Consider the following 19,154-nt stretch of genomic DNA (forward strand, 5'->3'; position numbering starts at 1 on the left):
CCACAGACATTTATTAAATGCTCCCTATGTGCCATGTTTCATTGCACAGATTTCTGGTATCACATCGGGAATATTTTCTAACATTTATTTGTCCTATTAGATTCAAGCTGCTTAATGACTAAAACCCTATTTTGTTCTTGTTTCAAATCCCAAGTCCCAACCCAATTTCAGGTACACAGTAAGACTTAATAAATATTTGTTGAATATGTGTTGAATGAGACTAAAAAGTTTTAATCTCAACTATCCCTATTAGCAGCTATTTGAACATTTGATTAAATCATAGACAGCAGTGAAGAGCCAGATATAACTAGCAAAAAATAGACAACTTCAATTATAGGATTTTTTTTTTCCCTACTTTAAATTTGACTTGGAGTGACAGAGAAAGAGGTTGGGGCCAGATGGATGTGGGAGTCAGGGAAGAGATAGCTCCCTCTATGGCACCAATCAAAGAGAAAGAAAGCTATTTTACATAGAATCCAGTTTAGTTCTTGACAAAAAAAAAAAAAAGTATTGTTCCTACACATAGTGTATAGCGTCAACTTTATAGTGTGTTATCTTAGTATGTCTTCTCAATAATCTTAATCTCCTGGATCTCCTTGAAAGCATATTTTACTTCTGCCTCTACACATGCCTCATGCCCCTGGGGCCAGTGAGTCCAATTCCAACTGTTTCACCTAACCCCAGGCACACCCCATCACCAATACATCATGTTTCGTCCTGCATCATATATCCTCTTCTCTGATTATGACCCAGATGCTCTTCATCTTTCAACATCTAATTTAAGTCCCACCCAGCTCCAGGAATGCTTCTCTGAGGAAAATAAATCTATCAGTTTGTTTAAGTTCTACAGTATTCAGGAAATCAATTATTTAGCAATTGTCAGATAACACCTGATTAATTTAACTTTACACAATTATACATGTATGCAAGCAAGTGAGCAAGCGAGAGAGATTCCGGTGTATGAGAATTTGACCTGGCAACAGATGACAGGTATCCGTCAGACAAGGATTTCACTCTAGCATCTCTTCTGCTCTTCCATCCTCAGCAGCCCAGAGAACAAGGTCAAGGACTGAATGTCTCTGGAAACCCAGCTGTAAGTACGGATGGAACATTTTTAATTGTCTGCACCGCATAAGTGCTATATCAACCACATTCCAGTAGTAAGTTATTGACTCTGATCTTTTTCTTCAAAAATATATAAAAGGTACACACTTCCAGTTATAAAATAAAGAATTTATAGAGATATGATATACACCATGGTGACTATAGTTAATAATACTACATTGTATATATACAACTTGCTAAGAGAGTAATCTTTAACGTTTTTATCACAAAAAAAAATATGTGTTGTAGCACATTTTCCAGTTTTGAAACCAGAATAATTATGATATCATATCTAGAAAATGAACAGAGGCCAGGCGGAAGGAGGAGGTAGAGCAATGGGGTTAAGTGGAGAGCTCACAGAACAGCTTCAGAAGACCTGGAACATTTTTAAATCTCTGTAATAGCTGTGTGATCTTGGGAGAGTCACCTCCCTTCTCCAGGCTTTGGGTTTCTAAAATGAAAGCTTTTGAATAAATGATCCCTAAGGTCCTTCCAGCTCTGTCAGCCCACAGCTCTAGGGTTGTGAATGAGATCTGAGCTTTCCTGCCATCCTTTGATCAATGCTGCAGACCGTACTCTTTCCTGACATGCTGTGCTTCCTGGAACATAATTGAAATAATGTGGGTGTCATATCTCTTTTGATTCCCCAAACATGAACTGCAGTCATCAACTCTCCTCATTTAATCTTTCAACAAATAGCTCTGTTTGTTTCAGCTGGGGGGCAGTATAAATAATCATAATAAAATGTCTTAATATAAAGAGGAAGAGATAACATTTGAACAAATAAATTAGAAAATATCCATGTGCCCATATGGCACCCAGAAATTATTCTCCCATTAGCGACTGGCTTTCAGTTAGTAAAAATGGAAATCAATTTACCAACCCCCACGGCCATGCTGGAAGTGGGGCTGCCCTAATATCCCCTTTGGTGTTGTCTTCCGTGTTGGGTCTAGGGCTGGCTAGCAGCAAGGTGCACCCCTGGATTCCACACAGCAATGGGCTTTGTTGTTAGCCAGGGCAGATGCCCTCTGGCAGTCCTCCCTAGTGCCTGGTGCCCGCATCTGCAGCAGATTGGCTGCCTCTTCCTATTTGTCTCCTTGTTCCTATTGGCCTAATGTGGGTATTTGTTTTACTAAAGGGTTTGCTTCACTCACTTGGTATTAGACTTAGGGATCAGACATGAAATAATTATTCAGCCTAGAGCAGCTTTTTTCTGGTGCTGGCATTTCTAAGCAAGCAGTTCCTGCAGGGATCTGTGTTACAGGAGAAAAAGCATTCACAGCCTGACCGGAGTTCTGTAGAGATGGAGGGAGGCCTATTAAATCCTTTATCTACTATTAGCTTGAAAAAAGAAGATTCTTCAGCTTTTCTCTGAATTGTGGAATTCTAGGAATCAAGCACATGGCTCTGCCATTAATATCTGTCAAATTCAATTTGTATCTTGCAGCTCTGTGGTTGTGACCTTCCCATGTGGCCCACAAACTCCGCAGACTCCGTCTCAGTCACATCTATGTGCTGAATGGGTCAAGACTACATGTCAAGAAGGCTCAATCCACTACATTTGGAGGACCTCAATGTTGGTGCCATATGCATGATTTCAGGCTCCTATTCTCTAATTGCCACTTATAAGGACTGATCAGAAGGATGAGCATTCAAAATTCTTCCACACAGAATTAAATTCGTCCCGTTTGGTTATTATCATTGTTGTTGAGAATGCCACAAGTCCACCTATTTCTGAGGATTCTACGTGCTTGCCAAACCCAGGTCTCAGGATTGTGCTTTAGTTTGTCCAATCCAAATGACTCATACTTAGTATTTAGCATCTGAAGATGTGGATAACCACAGATAAGCACTTTCAATCATTCCTCAAATATTTAATGAGCAATCATGTGCTGAGTTCTGTGGATAAATGGTATTTGCCTTTCTAGAGATCATAGTCCAGCCAGAAAGACAGAAAAGTGAATAGACACAATTACTGTAAAATACACCAGATACAGCAAAAGGCACGGTACAGAGTGAAATGAAAGCATATGGCACATCACTCATTATGAGAAGTCAGCCCCAGCATGATGTTCTGTGACACATTCCAAGCCATGCTTTATCCATTAAGTCAATGTCGTCTTTGAATATAATGATATATATGCACATATTCACCTACACACACACACTGTGAGGTCATCCCTGTTCAAAAGACTTAGTCGGGAAATGAAGCAAAAGACAAAATCCCTACTCCTAAGGAACTTAAGGTCTGCCTATAATCATTATTGAGAAAACACAAATATGGTATGAAGTCTAACTAAGCAGGGTCAAAGGAGTAGAATGCCATCTAAAAACTGTTTCAACTATAACTATACATCACGTCTGGGAAGACTTCATTGAGGAGAGCCATTAAATCTAATATGTCAACACCATTAAGTATTTTCTGTGCACCTTCCATGTTTCAGGCTTCAAGGATGTAAAGAACAAGACAGGTGGGGTCTACACTCCAGGACAAAATTAAAGCCCCAAGGAGACAAAGAGAGAGAGGCATAACTGTTTCTAGTGTAGCCCTCTTAGGCAGGTTTGCCAGATTCAAAACCTTTCTCTTCTTACCAGCAACACGCCTTTGGGCAAGTAAAACGGGGATAATTAATACTAGTTACCTCACAAGGTATGTATGTATGTATGTATTTATATGAGAATATGGTTAAAACCCTTATATAGTTATTAACTTATATTGAGTATTAATAAATGATATTATTCTCTTATTAAAATGAAGCACACAGTCTAATGGAGGTCCTTTCATCATCTTCTTTCAAGGTAGGATAACCAGTCACCTACAAGATAATAGAATCTAACAGAACAAATGAAATCTTCTAGTCAGTGATATTGCTACTAAGATATATGAAGCCTTATGACTGAACCCCTACAGTGACTGAGGAAGTAAATGTATCTTGGAAGTAGATTTTGTTGACTTAAATGGTTAATTTTCTTTCCTATGTCAATGCATAGCACACAGCATGAATTAAGGCTGCCTTGAGTCCAAAGATACAGAAATAGGGAAGGTGGGTAGTGTGTTTATGACCTATCCATTTGCCCTAACGCTTTTAGTCATCCTGACTCTTGTCCAAGGCTGAGGCCTCTACTCCTTACTCCTACAAAGGGCATCATTTTCTACTGCATTGCTGACACTCAGTAATTAAGGGGTTCCTAAGACTTTTGTCAAATTTTTGCCATAAAATATTTCCTAGGTCTCTGGAAGCTTTGCACAGTAGTAAAAGTCCTCTTGCAAACCATTTTACATATTTGGAGATAAGCCATGCTGTTAATAATAGGGGACAGAGGCATTAGTTATTTCTAAGGATCCTCAAAGGCGGTTACAGATAAAATATAGAAAGGGCCGAATTTATCTTGGCAAACTTCTTCAACTAAGGAATTCATGAACAGTTAGACTCAACTCAACATTATGGAAGAAAGATAGGCAGGTAGAGACCCTGAAGCAGAGACCAGATCAAAACTACTGGGGTGTAGAAACTGGTGAAGCGCCAGAGGTTAAAACAGGAGCAAGATGTTTACGGGGTCTCTCTTTAGTCCAGACTGAACTAGGTGGGGAGGAGGAGAAAAGTCCTTAGGTGAATGTTTCCATGAGAATATTTCCTAAAGGAAGCTCTTTGGAAACCGATGGCTGAAAAGTTTACTTTCTGTGAGAAGTATACATCAGAGTTACATTTCTATTTCCAGCAATAAATGAAAATGAGATAAATTTGATGGACTCAAATAGGTAAAGGCTCCCCACAGAATGACTCTGGAGCTTGCTGGAAAATCAATGCCCATGAGATCCTTCTCATTAGAGGGCAAGACCAGGAAGGTCACCTTTCCACATAAGGGGCCAAACCTGCTATGGAGCAACTTCACTTCTAGTGGATTCTTTGCAGCCATCTGAAGAAGGACAGCTTCAGCAAGGAGGCTGCTCTCCCCAGGGCTGAGCATCACCTATGGTCCTATTAGGCAGCCTGTGAAACTTCCAAGCCATGAAGAAACTCTGTAGTTGTCCAGGCTCACACCTTCATTGTCTTTGTGTTAAAGAAACAGGCACAGGGGCAATATGATTAAGAGTAAAGAGTCTGAAGTCAGCCTCCCTGAGTTCAATCCCTGGTAGCATTTACTCCCTGAGTTCAATCTAGGTAGCATTTACTACCTAGATGACCATAAGAAGTTATTGAATCTCTCTAAGCCTCAGTTTCACATGCAAATGGAGGTAATGAGAGTAGCAATTCTACAGAGTTGTTATGGAGAATAAATATAAATATATGAAAAAAAGCACTCCAAATAATATCTGACACATAACAAAAGGTTACCATTATTACCGAAAATTGTTCATATCTTTTTCCTAATTTGGGCCTTGGAAAATGACAAGTAGGTCCACCTATGCAGGCCTTTAGATAATATCTTCTCATGATTTCTTTGTAGAAGTAAAAACAAAAAATGCTTCTTAGGAGGCAGCTCCTTTCTCAATGTTGTCCTGTTTATTATAGGAATAGGCATGGAAACCAAGATGATAGGTTATGTAATCTACCAGTAACACCCCATATCGCTGGGAGTCCCCACCAGGAGCACTGTTGACAGAAGCTGAAAGACTGTCAGTTCACTTGTTTGACAGCCACATAAGAGCCATCTTTCAGGCTCCCGTGATTGCAACAGTACCCGTGACACTTTTCAACAACTCTATGCCCAGGACCTGATCTGTGTGCAACCTATCCTGGGCTCCCCCAAGAGAGAAGGATATCCCTCCCATCAAAGGTACCAGTTTGCTTGGGGGAAAATGTCCTATCCTCAGGAAACAACTGGCAAGCTTTCTGAGGTCCTGCTTGGTTGACCCTCTCTCTTAGGAGTGTATAGTAACAAGAGCACAGGGTTTCCTATAAAAGATTAAGATTCCTGCTCCAGACATAGAGAAAAGCTGAGGATACTCAGACCTTTTGTCTGTGAAAGGGGACCTATGCCTTCCAAGTGAGCACCCAGAAATCACTGGCAGATTCCCTTGCTATGCAGAGATCCATTACTTATTTCTGCTGCATCAGTTTGCCCCACACCTTCTTCTTTTTTTTGAAAAATTTGCTCTCAACTATTTATTTTTATTATTATTTTTTATAAACATATCATGTATTTTTAGCCCCAGGGGTACAGTTCTGTGAATTGCCAGGCCCAAACCTTCTTTTTTAATGGTGGTTCAAATACCTTCATTCCAGTTAACCTGGATACCTGAAGGGGACAGTGGCACTGGCTCACCTTAAAAACCAAAGGTGTCATTTTCTGAACTTATTTTTATGTATCACAATATGATAGAAAATATGCTAGTTTGGAAGTCAGGAAACTAGAGATGGGTGTGGCTGCCTCTACCACTAATTTGTGTGATTTTCAGTACCTTTCTTCAATTCTCGAAAGAATGAGTCATCTCTTCAGAGTGAGATGAAGATAAATAATGCATGTGCCTTCCCAGCTCCATGGTTCTCTGATCAGGTGAGGATACAATGACCTCCATAAAAGCTTCAGGCAAGGAGATCTCTAGCAGAGATTCTATAGTTTCCAAACCTAAGTCTAAGGAACTTCACTGTAAGAGGTCACTGACTGACAAGTTAACTCTATAACAAATCTGTGGTATTTGACAACTAAAGACAATTACTTATTTAAAAAGTATATAATCACTACCCTCCAAAAAAGAAAACAGGACACTAGCAATGTACCCATATACTTTAAAAGTATCCACTTTTGGTATGAGAAATATATCAAAATTATTTTTCCATTGGCCTCTGTCATGAAATAATAACTCAATTATGAAAAAAAAACCTTAAAAATTTATGACAAGCTGAGTACTGGAAATATGAACTTTGGAAATACTTAACTTTATGACCATTTCTCAATCCTCCTTAATAAGGAATTTCTTCCACCTCTCCCCAGAAATGACCACATATCTGGGGCTTCTTGCATCAACTAGCATATACTAGAGGACTGTAATGGTACATTTCCTAAAATTTTCTATTTTCTGGAGTTTCTGCCAAACTCCAAACAAGATAACAAAGAGTTGTCCCTGACTTTATTAACACAGTATATTTGACTTTGAATAACCAAGTTCTGCAGAAAAGGGAAACCCTCCAATGAAAGGCTTCAGGTGCATCCAAGGTGGAATCATATATCACCATTCACTTTCTCGAATCATTACTTAGTGGCTTTTGTATATTACCATCAACTATATGCCATGTATTATTGTAAAATAGGTCACTGGAATTTCTATAGTTATGTATCATCAGCTCCTAAACTTAGATGTCGGCAACTGAGAGCTGCATGACCGTGTGACAATGGATGATTATGAAACAAATTCATATTTTAAATTCTATTCTTTGTTCTCACACTTTCTTGAGAAAAGAGGAAATCTTAGTTCTCAACAAGGAATATATAGTTGCTGAATGATGGATAGAATGCTGCCATCTCTTGGTAATCTAGCACAGAGGAAACAGTTTCTAGAAAAGTGATTTTGCATTTTTATTGGCTGAAGACAATGCAGTTAAGAAGTATAATTCTACTCTTCTGATGTCAGAACAATCTATAATTGCTGTTATTATTTTTAGCATTTAATGCTTACAGTGCATATTGAAGCTATTCCCTGACAATAATACCATATTAAAAAGAATCCATCACATGGTTTGAATGCCTTAGCTTTCACGAAGGAAGGTCTCAGTTAGGTTGGCCCAGCACTACCTCTCACAAATCTGCCCTTTGGATCTGTGCTGAGTACTTGCTCAGTAAAGTTCACAAGCTGTGCATGACCCCTTTGAGTTGTGGGCATCACCCAAATGCTCTCTCTCCCAATGTACATACAGATAAGATTGCCCCTCAGATTGGCTTTTGATAGAATCAAAAAGCTGGGGTGCAGAAAACTGTGGCTCTTACTGGTCCTAAAACTTCAGCCCAGCAAGTCATATCTCCTCGGTATTTTTTTTTAAGATTTTATTTATTTATTTTACAGACAGAGATCATAAGTAGGCATAGAGGCAGGCAGAGAGAAAGGAAGGGAAGCAGGCTCCCTGATGAGCAGAGAGCCCGATGCAGGGCTCGATCCCCAGGACCCTGAGATCATGACATGAGCCGAAGGCAGAGGCTTTAACCCACTGAACCACCCAGGCACCCCCTCCTCAGTATTCTTAATCTGCAAAGTGGAGACAAGCAATCTCTATTCCTCCTACCTCATCACGTTACTATAAGGATCAAACAGAATTGAAGATATGAAAATGTTCTCTGAGGAGCAAAGCACTGTACTTAGGTCAAGGATGATCAGAGAAGGAATGACATTGCTCTTGCACTTTAGAGATTAATAAATCTAAATGAGTTTTATTTGGCTTTGTTCACAGTTGATTACCATTTTTCTCAGAGTTGAGCATCTGATGATACCAATAAAACAATATCAACAAGCTGGCAGGCTTATCAAGGTAGTATTATCATTTATAAACTGTCAACTAATTCAGATTTGTCAAAGCATCATATCAACTCATGGGCCTACAATTTTGGCCACTCAAAGACATAGCATATTAAAGATAGCCTGGAAGGTTGGGGGAACCATTCTGCCTTACTGTCATTGTATTATATCTATAATATAACTTCTACCAAACTGATCAGTTTATTAGAGCTACTTGTCCACACTCTGTCGTATCGCAGACTAGATCTTCCTTGGTTACTAATATGTACCTCAGCAGAACTTAGCACTGTACCTGGGTCTGTATTTGTTCCATAAATATTTATTTTATTGTTAAATTGAAATGGATTAAGTATTACTAACCATTCTCCATATTCTGAGTGCTAAACAGTGAAGAGGAGTGACTTAAATTCTACATGTGGTCTGCACATTAGAAAAAATGTACCCATTTTGGGAAAACGTAGAATTTTTAGGAGAGAAAATAAATTGACAATGTCACAAAGCTGTGTGTTGTTTCTATTTTTTTGAAGTCTGAAAATATCTTGATAGGAAATAGAAAAGTCATGTTTATTTGGGAGTAGTGAGTAAAATTGGGGGGACAGGAAGGAATCTGTGCTTCATTATAAGCCACTACAATGGAAAGTTACTACCAGCACAGACATTGGGATCTTGAAATGCACAGGGAAAGCATAATGTTCATAGGAACAAATTTAATAGGTTCACTCTAAGCTGTATATTTATACATCTGACATATTATATTAAGCTATGAGCTATTCATTTAGAGGATCATGGAGAACTTTACGTAGAATGGCAACTAACTTAAAAAAAGATTCTGGGGAAAAAATGACAAGTAGGAACAAAAGACGAAATTGAATAGGGATACAAAAGAGAAAACAGATTTTCAAGAGATATGTCAACTATATTCAGATATTAGAAAACTTTCCTGTGAAAAATGTTGAGAGTTGATGCACGAGTCCAGAAAGTAAGAATTAATGTCACTGGAAAGAAAAAATAAGGAAGTACCTTCTCAATATAAAACAACAGTAACCATAACTTTCCAAGGGGAATCTCAGATGGTGCAATGAACTGTCCAAGGTAGAAATGAGCTTCTTGCCCCAGATATATTTCAGTACAGGACAGAAAAAGATGGAGGCCCCTGGTAGGATGTTAATAGAAGATTCTTTCATGATGCAAAAGTCCTCCCTAAGTAAAATAATAAACTCTTGCATTGTAAAATAAACATTCACTGTGAATATAATATTTTTCAATGATAGGTTTATGAATATCATATGGAAGATGTTATTAAAAACTATGGTTTGAAAAGGAAATAGGGAAAGCAGAATCCTCAACAGTGAAAGAATAAAGCAAATTTGCAAATTTTGACAGAATCCCTAGATACAAGTCATAGCTAGCTGCTGCAGGGTCAGCATTTATGTACTAACTCTATGGTATAACATTTACCTAGGTGCCATTTGTAATCTATAGGTAGGGAGGTCGCCTTACATATAATCACTAAATGTAGTCCTTCATCAAGGTGAGTTTGTCTTATATTTAGATAAAATGATTATAAGTGTTTGCTTTTGAGATTGTAACATCCTCTGTACCAGCTCTCCTGCCTAGTACATAATTAACCTGTCAACCCACCCTGCAGTAATAAGTGTGATAGACAGGAAATATATTAGGAAGGAACTTTTGTGTGATGTGCTTTCAAGCCCTCCTTTATCCTTCAACTATCTTTCCTTTTAATTAGCACTCGGGTAACAGCATACCATAATGAATTACCATATTACTGTTATCAATAAAAATTATTTTGGGTCTAAAGTAGTCATTAAGATGAAATGTGTAAACCTGTTCTGGATAGTATGCAGGGAGATAGCAGTTGGAAATCAATCTCTGTTTTGTATATGAATTTTAAAAGATTCACAGAATGTCCAGATTTGTGAACACATATTTACTAAACATGAAGATATGAATATATGGGACATAAAGAAAAGGGAATAAATGTGTGCATCTGGGGAGCACATAGCACTGATGTATTAAAGAAGACATTTTTGTTAAAGACAGCAGATTGAGCAAACACATTTGTCTCTGTTACCTCTCTACAGATCCAACTGAAACAACAGTAAGAGGACCACTGGTATCCCAGATAGAAAATAGGAGAAAGGATGATAATAACCAAATGCTGCAACAAGAAAGCTGAAGAATGAGTGAATCTAACTTATCAGATGTGAGCATATTGAATACTCAACTCGTAGGAAAAATAGAGAAGAGATTCAATTTACCTCCCACAAAAAAGTCTCCCATAAGCTTAAGAATTGCCAAAATCAGCCATCTAGAAGGGACAAAGAGAAAAAAGATTAGGTAAAAGGTTTTTTTTATCAAGCTAGGTCAGAGATTCCCTTCTCCTCTTGGATCAGCTGAGCAACTTTCCTCCCATACCATGCTAGAAGATTGGAGGGGGAGGCATCAGCCCTGGAGATGGTAAAAGACCAGAAAGAGATGAGAGCAAAGATGTGATATGCTACCCTCCTCCCACAAGGCTCTAAGACTGTAGGCAGCCAGAATTATACAACGTAGGCAGAAAATTCTCAGTCCTGGAGAAAAAACTTAAAGCTCCAGTGAAAAGCTTAACCAGTTCCACCTATAATAAAACCTACCAACATGAACACTTTAATAACATCTAATCAGGTTTTTTGTGTCATTCTCATAAATGAACATGTAGTTAAAAAAAAAAAAAAGGACCAAGAAATCCAAGGAAAATAGCATGCAGAAGACGAAGAACAAAACAAACAGTAAAAATACATTAGAGGAAATAAAAAAAATCATCTAAGAGAGCAAAACTTGAAAAAGAAAAAAAAAGTATTACTCTAATCATATCCTTAGTGAAATAAAAGAAAATACTGCATCCCCTAAGTAGTAACAGACTATCATACAGAAAGGATAACCAGAGGAAAGGAATGCAAGAAGGGAAAAATTAGAAGTTAAATAAGTGGATTGAACTACACAGTTATGAACAGTTGTAGGTATCCTCCAGAAAGTGGAAGAGAGGATGGGGACTAGTAAATAGAAAAGAAAATTAAAAAAAAAAAAAAAGATTATGATTAGGTTAAGATTACTACAAGAGGTTTCATATATAAACAATAAAAATAGAGAATAAAATAATTCAAAAAAGCTTCTTAGACATGATTATCTGAGCTCCTAGAATGAACAGTGTCATCAAGTTCCCTGCAAAAAAAAATGAATAAAATACACTACAAGGTACAACATCATGAAATTTTAGAACACTGAAATAAAAAAGAAAAATCTGAAAATTGAAGAGAAAAAAAGAAAAAAAAAGTAAGCGACTTCAAAGAATGGAGAATAAGAAAAGCTTCACACGTCTTAAAAGTAGTACTTAAATTTATAAAATAAAAGAACAAAGCCTTCAAAACCTTGAGGAAAAATTATTTCCAATTTTGAATTCTTTAATCAGCTTAACTCTCACTGAAACAGGAGTATAAATAAAAGCATTTGAAACATGTAATAGCATAGATTTGTCTTCCATATACCCTTTCTCAGGAAAGTGCTAGAAGAGGTGTTACACCAAAATAAGTAAACCAGGAAATGAAAACACATGGGATCTAGGAATCAAGGCAGAAAAAGGAAATCCCCAATCAGATAATGGGAGGAGATGTGCTAATAAAAGATGTTTCTCAGTCCTAAAGATAAATCTGCTCAGATTGGAGCAGGTTAGAGGGACCAAAATAACACCCCCCCAAAAAATAGATTCTTCAAGAAGATGAAAAGTGACCAAATATATAAATGATGTGTTTTGACATATTGAGAAGAGATGCATACATCATAGATAAGAGTTTAATGATGAATTAGTGGTAAAACCATGGAATATTAAACATTAAAAAAGAGTATTCCTAATTCCTGAGAAACCAAGAAGTTTTGCAAGAAAGAAAAAATGGTCATGATATAGTACATGGCTTCCTTGTGAATAACACTGACACAATCATAATTCTGATCTAGCCAAAATTAAGTCATAATTATGATGGTAGGATAAAGTGGAAGGTGAGCAGCAAACAAACAAACAAAACACACCCTGCGTTTTCTCTTCCACAATGGGAAGTCAACAGATAATGCTTTAAATATGGTAAAATCAAGAAATGTCAGTGTAAAGGTGGTGTTAATGTGAAGTCAGATAACAAAGGAAAGCAAAAATATTTGCAAGCTCCCAGTTTCTGGAGGAGTAATTGGGGGTCGCAAGACTATCATATTTCTCATAATTAATTTGGTTGAATTTGTGTCTTTAAACTATGTGTTCTTTGGGAAATACAAAAAATGTATTGCATGTCTACAAAGTTCAGACTCATAACTACACATTCTCTTTCAATAAGCCTGAAGCTAGCCTCAGGGACAGAAGGACCTTGTTAGAAGGTACCAACATCTTCTGTTGAGCTATTTTGAGGACGCAAAGCCTCTGGGGGAGACCACAAGAAGCCAGAGGAAGCAGCAGAATTAAGAAGGAATGCTTAAATCCCACTCCTCATTTTTGCAGAATGAGAAATGTTCTCATTTTCTGCTCCCCATGAGAGAAGAGCATGGAAACACTTTCTGCTTTCTTCTATGACCTCCGATGAAATGAAGAGAAGGCAATGAGTATATAAAGCTCAGTTGCTTCTGGGGATGTTTCCTCTTTCCACTCGGACTGCCCTCAGGACACAGGTGTCCTCTGGTAGCCCTGTGGTATGCATTTCAGACAGTGCCAGCCCCAGATGCTGTAGAGGGAGACCTACAGTTTTGAGACGCTGTCCAATTCCAGAGAGGAAGCATATCATACAGGGTGATTATTGAATGAAATAACTCTACTTTCTCCAATTCACCTTTATCAGTAATACATCTAACTCCAAGTGTATGATTCCTCTATTTTGCATCTCAAGTGGCTTCAAACTCAGGAGAAAAATAAAGAGGCTGTTTTTGCTGAATACCCCCTCGAAACCCAGCAGACAATATTGCCTTACAGGATACTGCACACTCCTTGCCAAATGATAGGGCTGGTCATGATGAGTATAGGGGATGCTGCCATGTCTGCCCAATGCTCCTTTCAGAAGTGAAGACCTTAGTTCCTAGCTATGGAGAGTGCTGCTTATCAGCAACCTTCTTCAGGAGTTGCTTCCATAAAGAGAATTGCTTTAAGCAAAGATGCATCCCTTTGCCAATGCAAACAACATCCTTTGACTGCCTAAGGTAAGGTTAAAGGCCCAGCCCTTCACTCTATCTCTGGAAAACTCTAAAAGGCCATCTCAGGGTCAGAGATCTCTGTGTGGTCAGCAGAAATCTGGATGGAAACTTTATCACAATGTAACTTCTCCCTCTGACAAAGTCTGCTGCCTGCTTTGACACAAATCCATCAGATTCTCATCCACATGTTAATCTTCCCACCCTAATAGATAGCTTAAGTGTACTTGGTCTCTGCTCTTTTTCCCCCCTACTTCTCTTTTTTTCCTATTTCCAAAAATGTATTGTAAATAATTACACATATGTAAATAGATTATAAAATTTATGTGTATTTGTATGTGTATAACGCCATACACATACATAGTTGCTTGTTGTACCCACTTTCCTACTTCCTCCTCTGTCTACTTTTCTTACTACCCCTCTCAAATCCCAACTTTTTCCTATCTACTACCAATATTCCTTATGTTACAATCAGCAAAACAGGTTCCTAGAAGGGATGTGACTATTTAGTAGGCTCATTAGCTGGCTGGGTAAGTTTTACCTATATTTTGAGTCTGCCACTATGTAGAACAGCAATATTCTACACACAAATATAGTGTAAGCCACATCTGCAATTTTAGATTTTCTAGGAGCCACACTAAGATGTAAAAAAAAAAAAAAAAAAAAAAAAAAAAACAAAAAAAAAACCCTCAGATATCTGAAATACTGTCATTTCAATATGAAAACTACATAAAAATTTAGTAATAAGTGTTTTCTATCCTTTTCTCCATACTAAATCTTTGAACCCCAGTATGCATTTTATACTTACAGATACATACGTTTGGACTAGCCATGTCTCAAGCACTGAATGGCACATGTGGCTAGTGGCTACTATATGGGAAAGTGCAGATACAGAGTCTAGACTAAGACCATGACTTGCGGCTTTTTTTCAGAGAGATCTGCCAATTACATGAGGATTGCAACCTGTGCTGAACACACCAACAATGCAAAATGTCCAGCAACTCCACTAGTCCTGACCTCCCAGTCTCACTATCCAAGCTTCAATTCATACTTGTCCCAACCCAACCTTGATTCTCCAAACTTAACAAAAGTTCTACACTAACCCACTCCTGCAACCTGCAGACTAAAACAACCTAGTTCAAGAGGCAGAAACTGTACTTACTCTCCAAAGAGAAAAATAATAAATCCATCAACAATATAGCAGAGTGAAGCTCACAGAACAGGGTTACACATCCCACTTCAGTCTTGGGCTTACTCTCTTAGAAGTTATCTGGCTCTCAGAAGTTGCCGGAATCCTGTTTACTACCTTAGAATAGCAATTCAGGTGGTGCTTCCTTCCTTAGAACCTGCTGTGATTACTTACCCTCCTATACCACTTCTCAAATAACTGTCAAAACCTAAAAGGAGAACTCGGATGGCCTCCAGGCTTTAGAATTTCAGACAGGGAGAACAGTGAAAGTTCCTCTCTTCAATCACTATTCTGTTTGCTGAAAATGAACAGAACTCATAAGTAAACAAAAGTTTGTAGGCTCCTTCTTTCCATACTTCCTGAGATGGAAACAATTTCATGTGTATGCATATGTATCTGAGTATGTTTATCTGAATGCATGTTTATGCATTTTATGGTATCACCTTCTGTATGGAGCATAGAGACGCGAGCTGAATTTATGCATCTTGTATGCATGTCATTGGAATTTCAGAATTAGGTTTACCATGAAATACAGAAATGTAGATATATATAGAGGTGACTCATTTTTCCAATATTATTAGAAAATTATCTATTTCATATATGTGACTTTTCCATATAATTAAGTGCAATTTGTTTCCTTTCTGTCCCATGGTGCTGCGCCGTGTGAAGTAAAGTCTATACAAACCCTGTGAAGTATCCCCATTTCACATATGAGGAAATTGAGGCCAGAGAGGTAAAACAAATTTGGACTTGGAAACTACTTATGTATTGCGTTACCACAGATTTTAACCACTCTACTGAATTATCCGTACACCCAAACCTTCACTGTTCCATTATTTCTAATGATCTCTCCTAAGAAGCTTAACATTACTAGCCATACTAAGTCTCCTCTGTTCTGAAGGTCGTGTTGTATCTCACCAAAAGGAGAAAGAGCATATTATTTGTGAAACTCTTTTGCTTCTTAGAAATATGTTTAACTAATTTCAAGTGCTTTGCGTGGATGGGGTGCCTGGAAACATGACCTGTGGACAAGTGAGGCATTTCTTTATGACTTATTCAGAGTAAGAAATGGGACCAAAGCTCAGGACACTAATTCCTGATCAGAGGTTAATCACCTTTCTTGTGATGTGAGTCAACTGAAGGCAAATAAGTAGCTCAGTTCAAATGATTTAACAAATATTTCCTGGATTATCATTATCCTCAAGACATTATGTAAATATCTATCACCATGCATACATATATGAGCATGTATTCCTTTGAATATGTATCTATTCCTTTGAATACAAAGATGACACAAACATTCTCCTGTGGCATTTTGAGTCCCACCAATCATTTGTATTCATACCACATTCCCCTTATAACCAATAGTATAGCTTTGGGCCAGTGCTGAGGGTGGTAGTTACAGTTCATAATAGCTATGGAAAAATAGATGCTGTATCCAAGGAAAACAAACTGAACTTGTACATAAACAAAATTGTGGTTTTTTACTTTATTTCTACCATGGATTCAATATGTATTATCATAAATAATCAAATATATCACAAAAATGAAACTAGAAAACTATTCTTTGAATTTAAAACTATGCATACATTCAATCAATCAAAAAGTATTGACTAAGCTCTTACAATATACGTGGTCTAATACAAGGACTAGTATTATGAGAAATTGGGAACATGAGCTTCATGTGTAGTAAGGAGTTAAGAATAGAAAAAACTGAAATTAGGAAAATGAAAAGTGAGATATGTATTTCAAGTTTTCTGTAATTCCTGTGCTAGGATCAATATCATCCCCTATGAAGAGGATCCTCTTGTCCTTGATGATGGAGGCATCAAACAGAGCCTTGGCATGAAAACAAAGAAGAGCCAGTCCTCTATCCCCAACCACAAACCCACAGGCATGAGGGACATGTACCTTGGCTTTCTCTGTAAATGGAGCCCACACAGTTTAGATTTTTACACATGGATCACTGACCTTTCACTGCCTTTAAAATTACCCATGGAATATGTAAGAAGTTAAAGTAAAACTCCCTCCCCGACATCCACCTCAAACCACTACACAGACACACAGAATTAAACCCTGATGAGCAATTTGCTGAGGCACTTCCTTTTCTATAGTTCCTCCCAAGTATATTCCTTCCTGTATGGTATAGATGATAGATGGTCATAATAACTTGTTCATTTGTTTGTTTTGCATCTAATCACAAAAAAAACGTGCGGTCTATTTCCATCTACTTTGAAACTTGGCCTGTCCTGTGATTCCCTGTAACCAAAAAGAAAAAGAAGTGCCTCCATTAATTTCTGAGGCTAGGCTTTAAACTGATCTTCAACTCCCACATTATCTAAGTTAGAATTCTACTGGAAGCCCAGCCATCATGCTGTGTGGAGCTCAATCCATGCAGAGAGGCCACAGGAGAGGAGGAGATTCAAGATGCTCTGGGTGACAGCCCAGGTGAGCTTGACCTGATGCTGCACCAACTGTTAGCCGTAGGAGTTAGTCATCCTGGACATTACACTCATACAAAAAACAAAAAACAAAAAACAAAAAAACTCATTGTGCCTTCAGAAGAAGCCCCACCCAATAGCAGATCCATCAGAAGAACTACCTTGCTAAGACCAGCCAAACAGAATTATGAGAGATTATAAATGGTCATTCTTTGGGGCCATTAGGTTTGGGACGTGGGTTATGTTGTAATAAATCACTGAAGTAATCCTATCTCCATTAAGCTTTTTAGTCCCAGTTGGAACCCATACTATTCTCAGTATTTTGGAAAAACACTCCCAAGTAACTGGCACAAATTAAAAGCCATATAAATATTAGCTGAGTGTGTGTGTGTATACAATCCACATCTCTGTACACCACAAGGAAGTTGCTTTAGAAAAGTAATGGGGCAGGGCACCTGGATGGCTCAGTGGGCTAAGCCTCTGCCTTCGGCTGTGGTTGTGATCCCAGGGACTGGGATCGAGCCCCATATCAGGCTCTCTTCTCAGCGCGCAGCTTGCTTCCTCCTCTCTCTTTGCCTGCCTCTCTGCCTACTTGTGATGTCAAATCAATAAATAAAATCTTAAAAAAAAGGAAAACTAACAGGGAAGCAGACACCCAGGACTCCAAGATGGTGTCAGTCATACCAGTGAAGGAGAAGAAGCTCATGGATGTGAAACTAGGAGAGCTGCCCAGCTGGATACTGATGCAGGATTTCACCCCTAAAGGCACTTTTGGCGCATTTCAAAGAAGTTACTACCGGTATTACAAGTATGTCAAGGTGAAGAAAAGGGGCATCGCCGGGGTTTCTATGGTGCTGGCAGCTTATGTGGTTTTCAACTACCTTCCTTGTTACAAGGGACTCAAGCATGAACAGATACAAAAGTAGCACTGAAGAGGGCCCAGTGTGGAGACACACTTGGCATTCCTGACCATGACCTTTGCTTGGCACCCTTGAATACTTTCATACCGTAGTTCAGAATTAACAACCAATAAAAGATGACTGTTTAAAAAAAAAAAAAAAAAAAAAAAAAAAAGGAAAAGAAAAGTAACATGTCCTTAGTATTTTTAGATTACTCAGGGGATATCATAATTCTTTCCTGGCCACTGCAGTACTTAGAAGAACTGTAGAAAGGCAATATTACTGCATACATTTTTATATATTCCTGCTGCTTACAATCCTCACTCCGTCCCATCACCCCTCTCTAGGCTCCACACCAATAATACATGCTGCTGAGTTCCCTGTGGGGTTTCCACTGTCAGGTGTAGGATAGAATGTTTACTTTCCTGAAACTAGGTTGTCTCTATGACCTAAACTCTAAAATTCAAATAAGAAAGACTCTGATAAGGAGGCTGCATTGTCAAAGGACTGCAGAGAACATTTCAGAGGCTTGTTCAATGCACAGATCATTCCAATGATAATCATAGATTAGGATCTTTCATTCACGCAATTTTTTTCTTTTCTATTTTAATAGGTCTCAGTTCTTTCCAATACATGTTGAAACCACAGGCATCTTCCTTTATGGTTTCACTACCCCAGAAATACTGAAGACCCAGAGTAGGGGGTCTTTTAATGAACTGTTTGAACAAAACAGCTCACATTTGGACAGTTTCTTATAATTTTGAAAGTACTTTTTAAACACTGTCTCCTTTGTTTCAGTCTCTTTATGAATAAAATTCTTGCTTTGGGTCATTTAGGGTTTGCCTTCTAAG

The 19,154-nt window shown here is 38.1% G+C and overlaps 1 protein-coding gene across 1 annotated transcript; it reads left to right on the top strand.

Annotated features, from left to right (window-relative positions):
* Nucleotides 1-18,064: 18,064 nt before the first annotated feature.
* LOC131808244 (ATP synthase subunit f, mitochondrial-like) lies at nucleotides 18,065-18,330 on the top strand. Its single transcript, XM_059134224.1, has one exon. It carries the CDS (start codon nucleotides 18,073-18,075, stop codon nucleotides 18,328-18,330), a length of 258 nt encoding a protein of 85 aa, XP_058990207.1. The 5' UTR covers nucleotides 18,065-18,072.
* The last annotated feature ends 824 nt before the right edge of the window (nucleotides 18,331-19,154 follow it).

This window comes from Mustela lutreola, chromosome 9 (genome assembly GCF_030435805.1).
Source record: "Mustela lutreola isolate mMusLut2 chromosome 9, mMusLut2.pri, whole genome shotgun sequence".
Taxonomy (NCBI): domain Eukaryota; kingdom Metazoa; phylum Chordata; class Mammalia; order Carnivora; family Mustelidae; genus Mustela; species Mustela lutreola.

Coding starts and splice junctions, on each gene's coding strand:
- LOC131808244 (XM_059134224.1), top strand. CDS start 18,073: ATGGTGTCAGTCATACCAGTGAAGGAGAAGAAGCTCATGGATGTGAAA.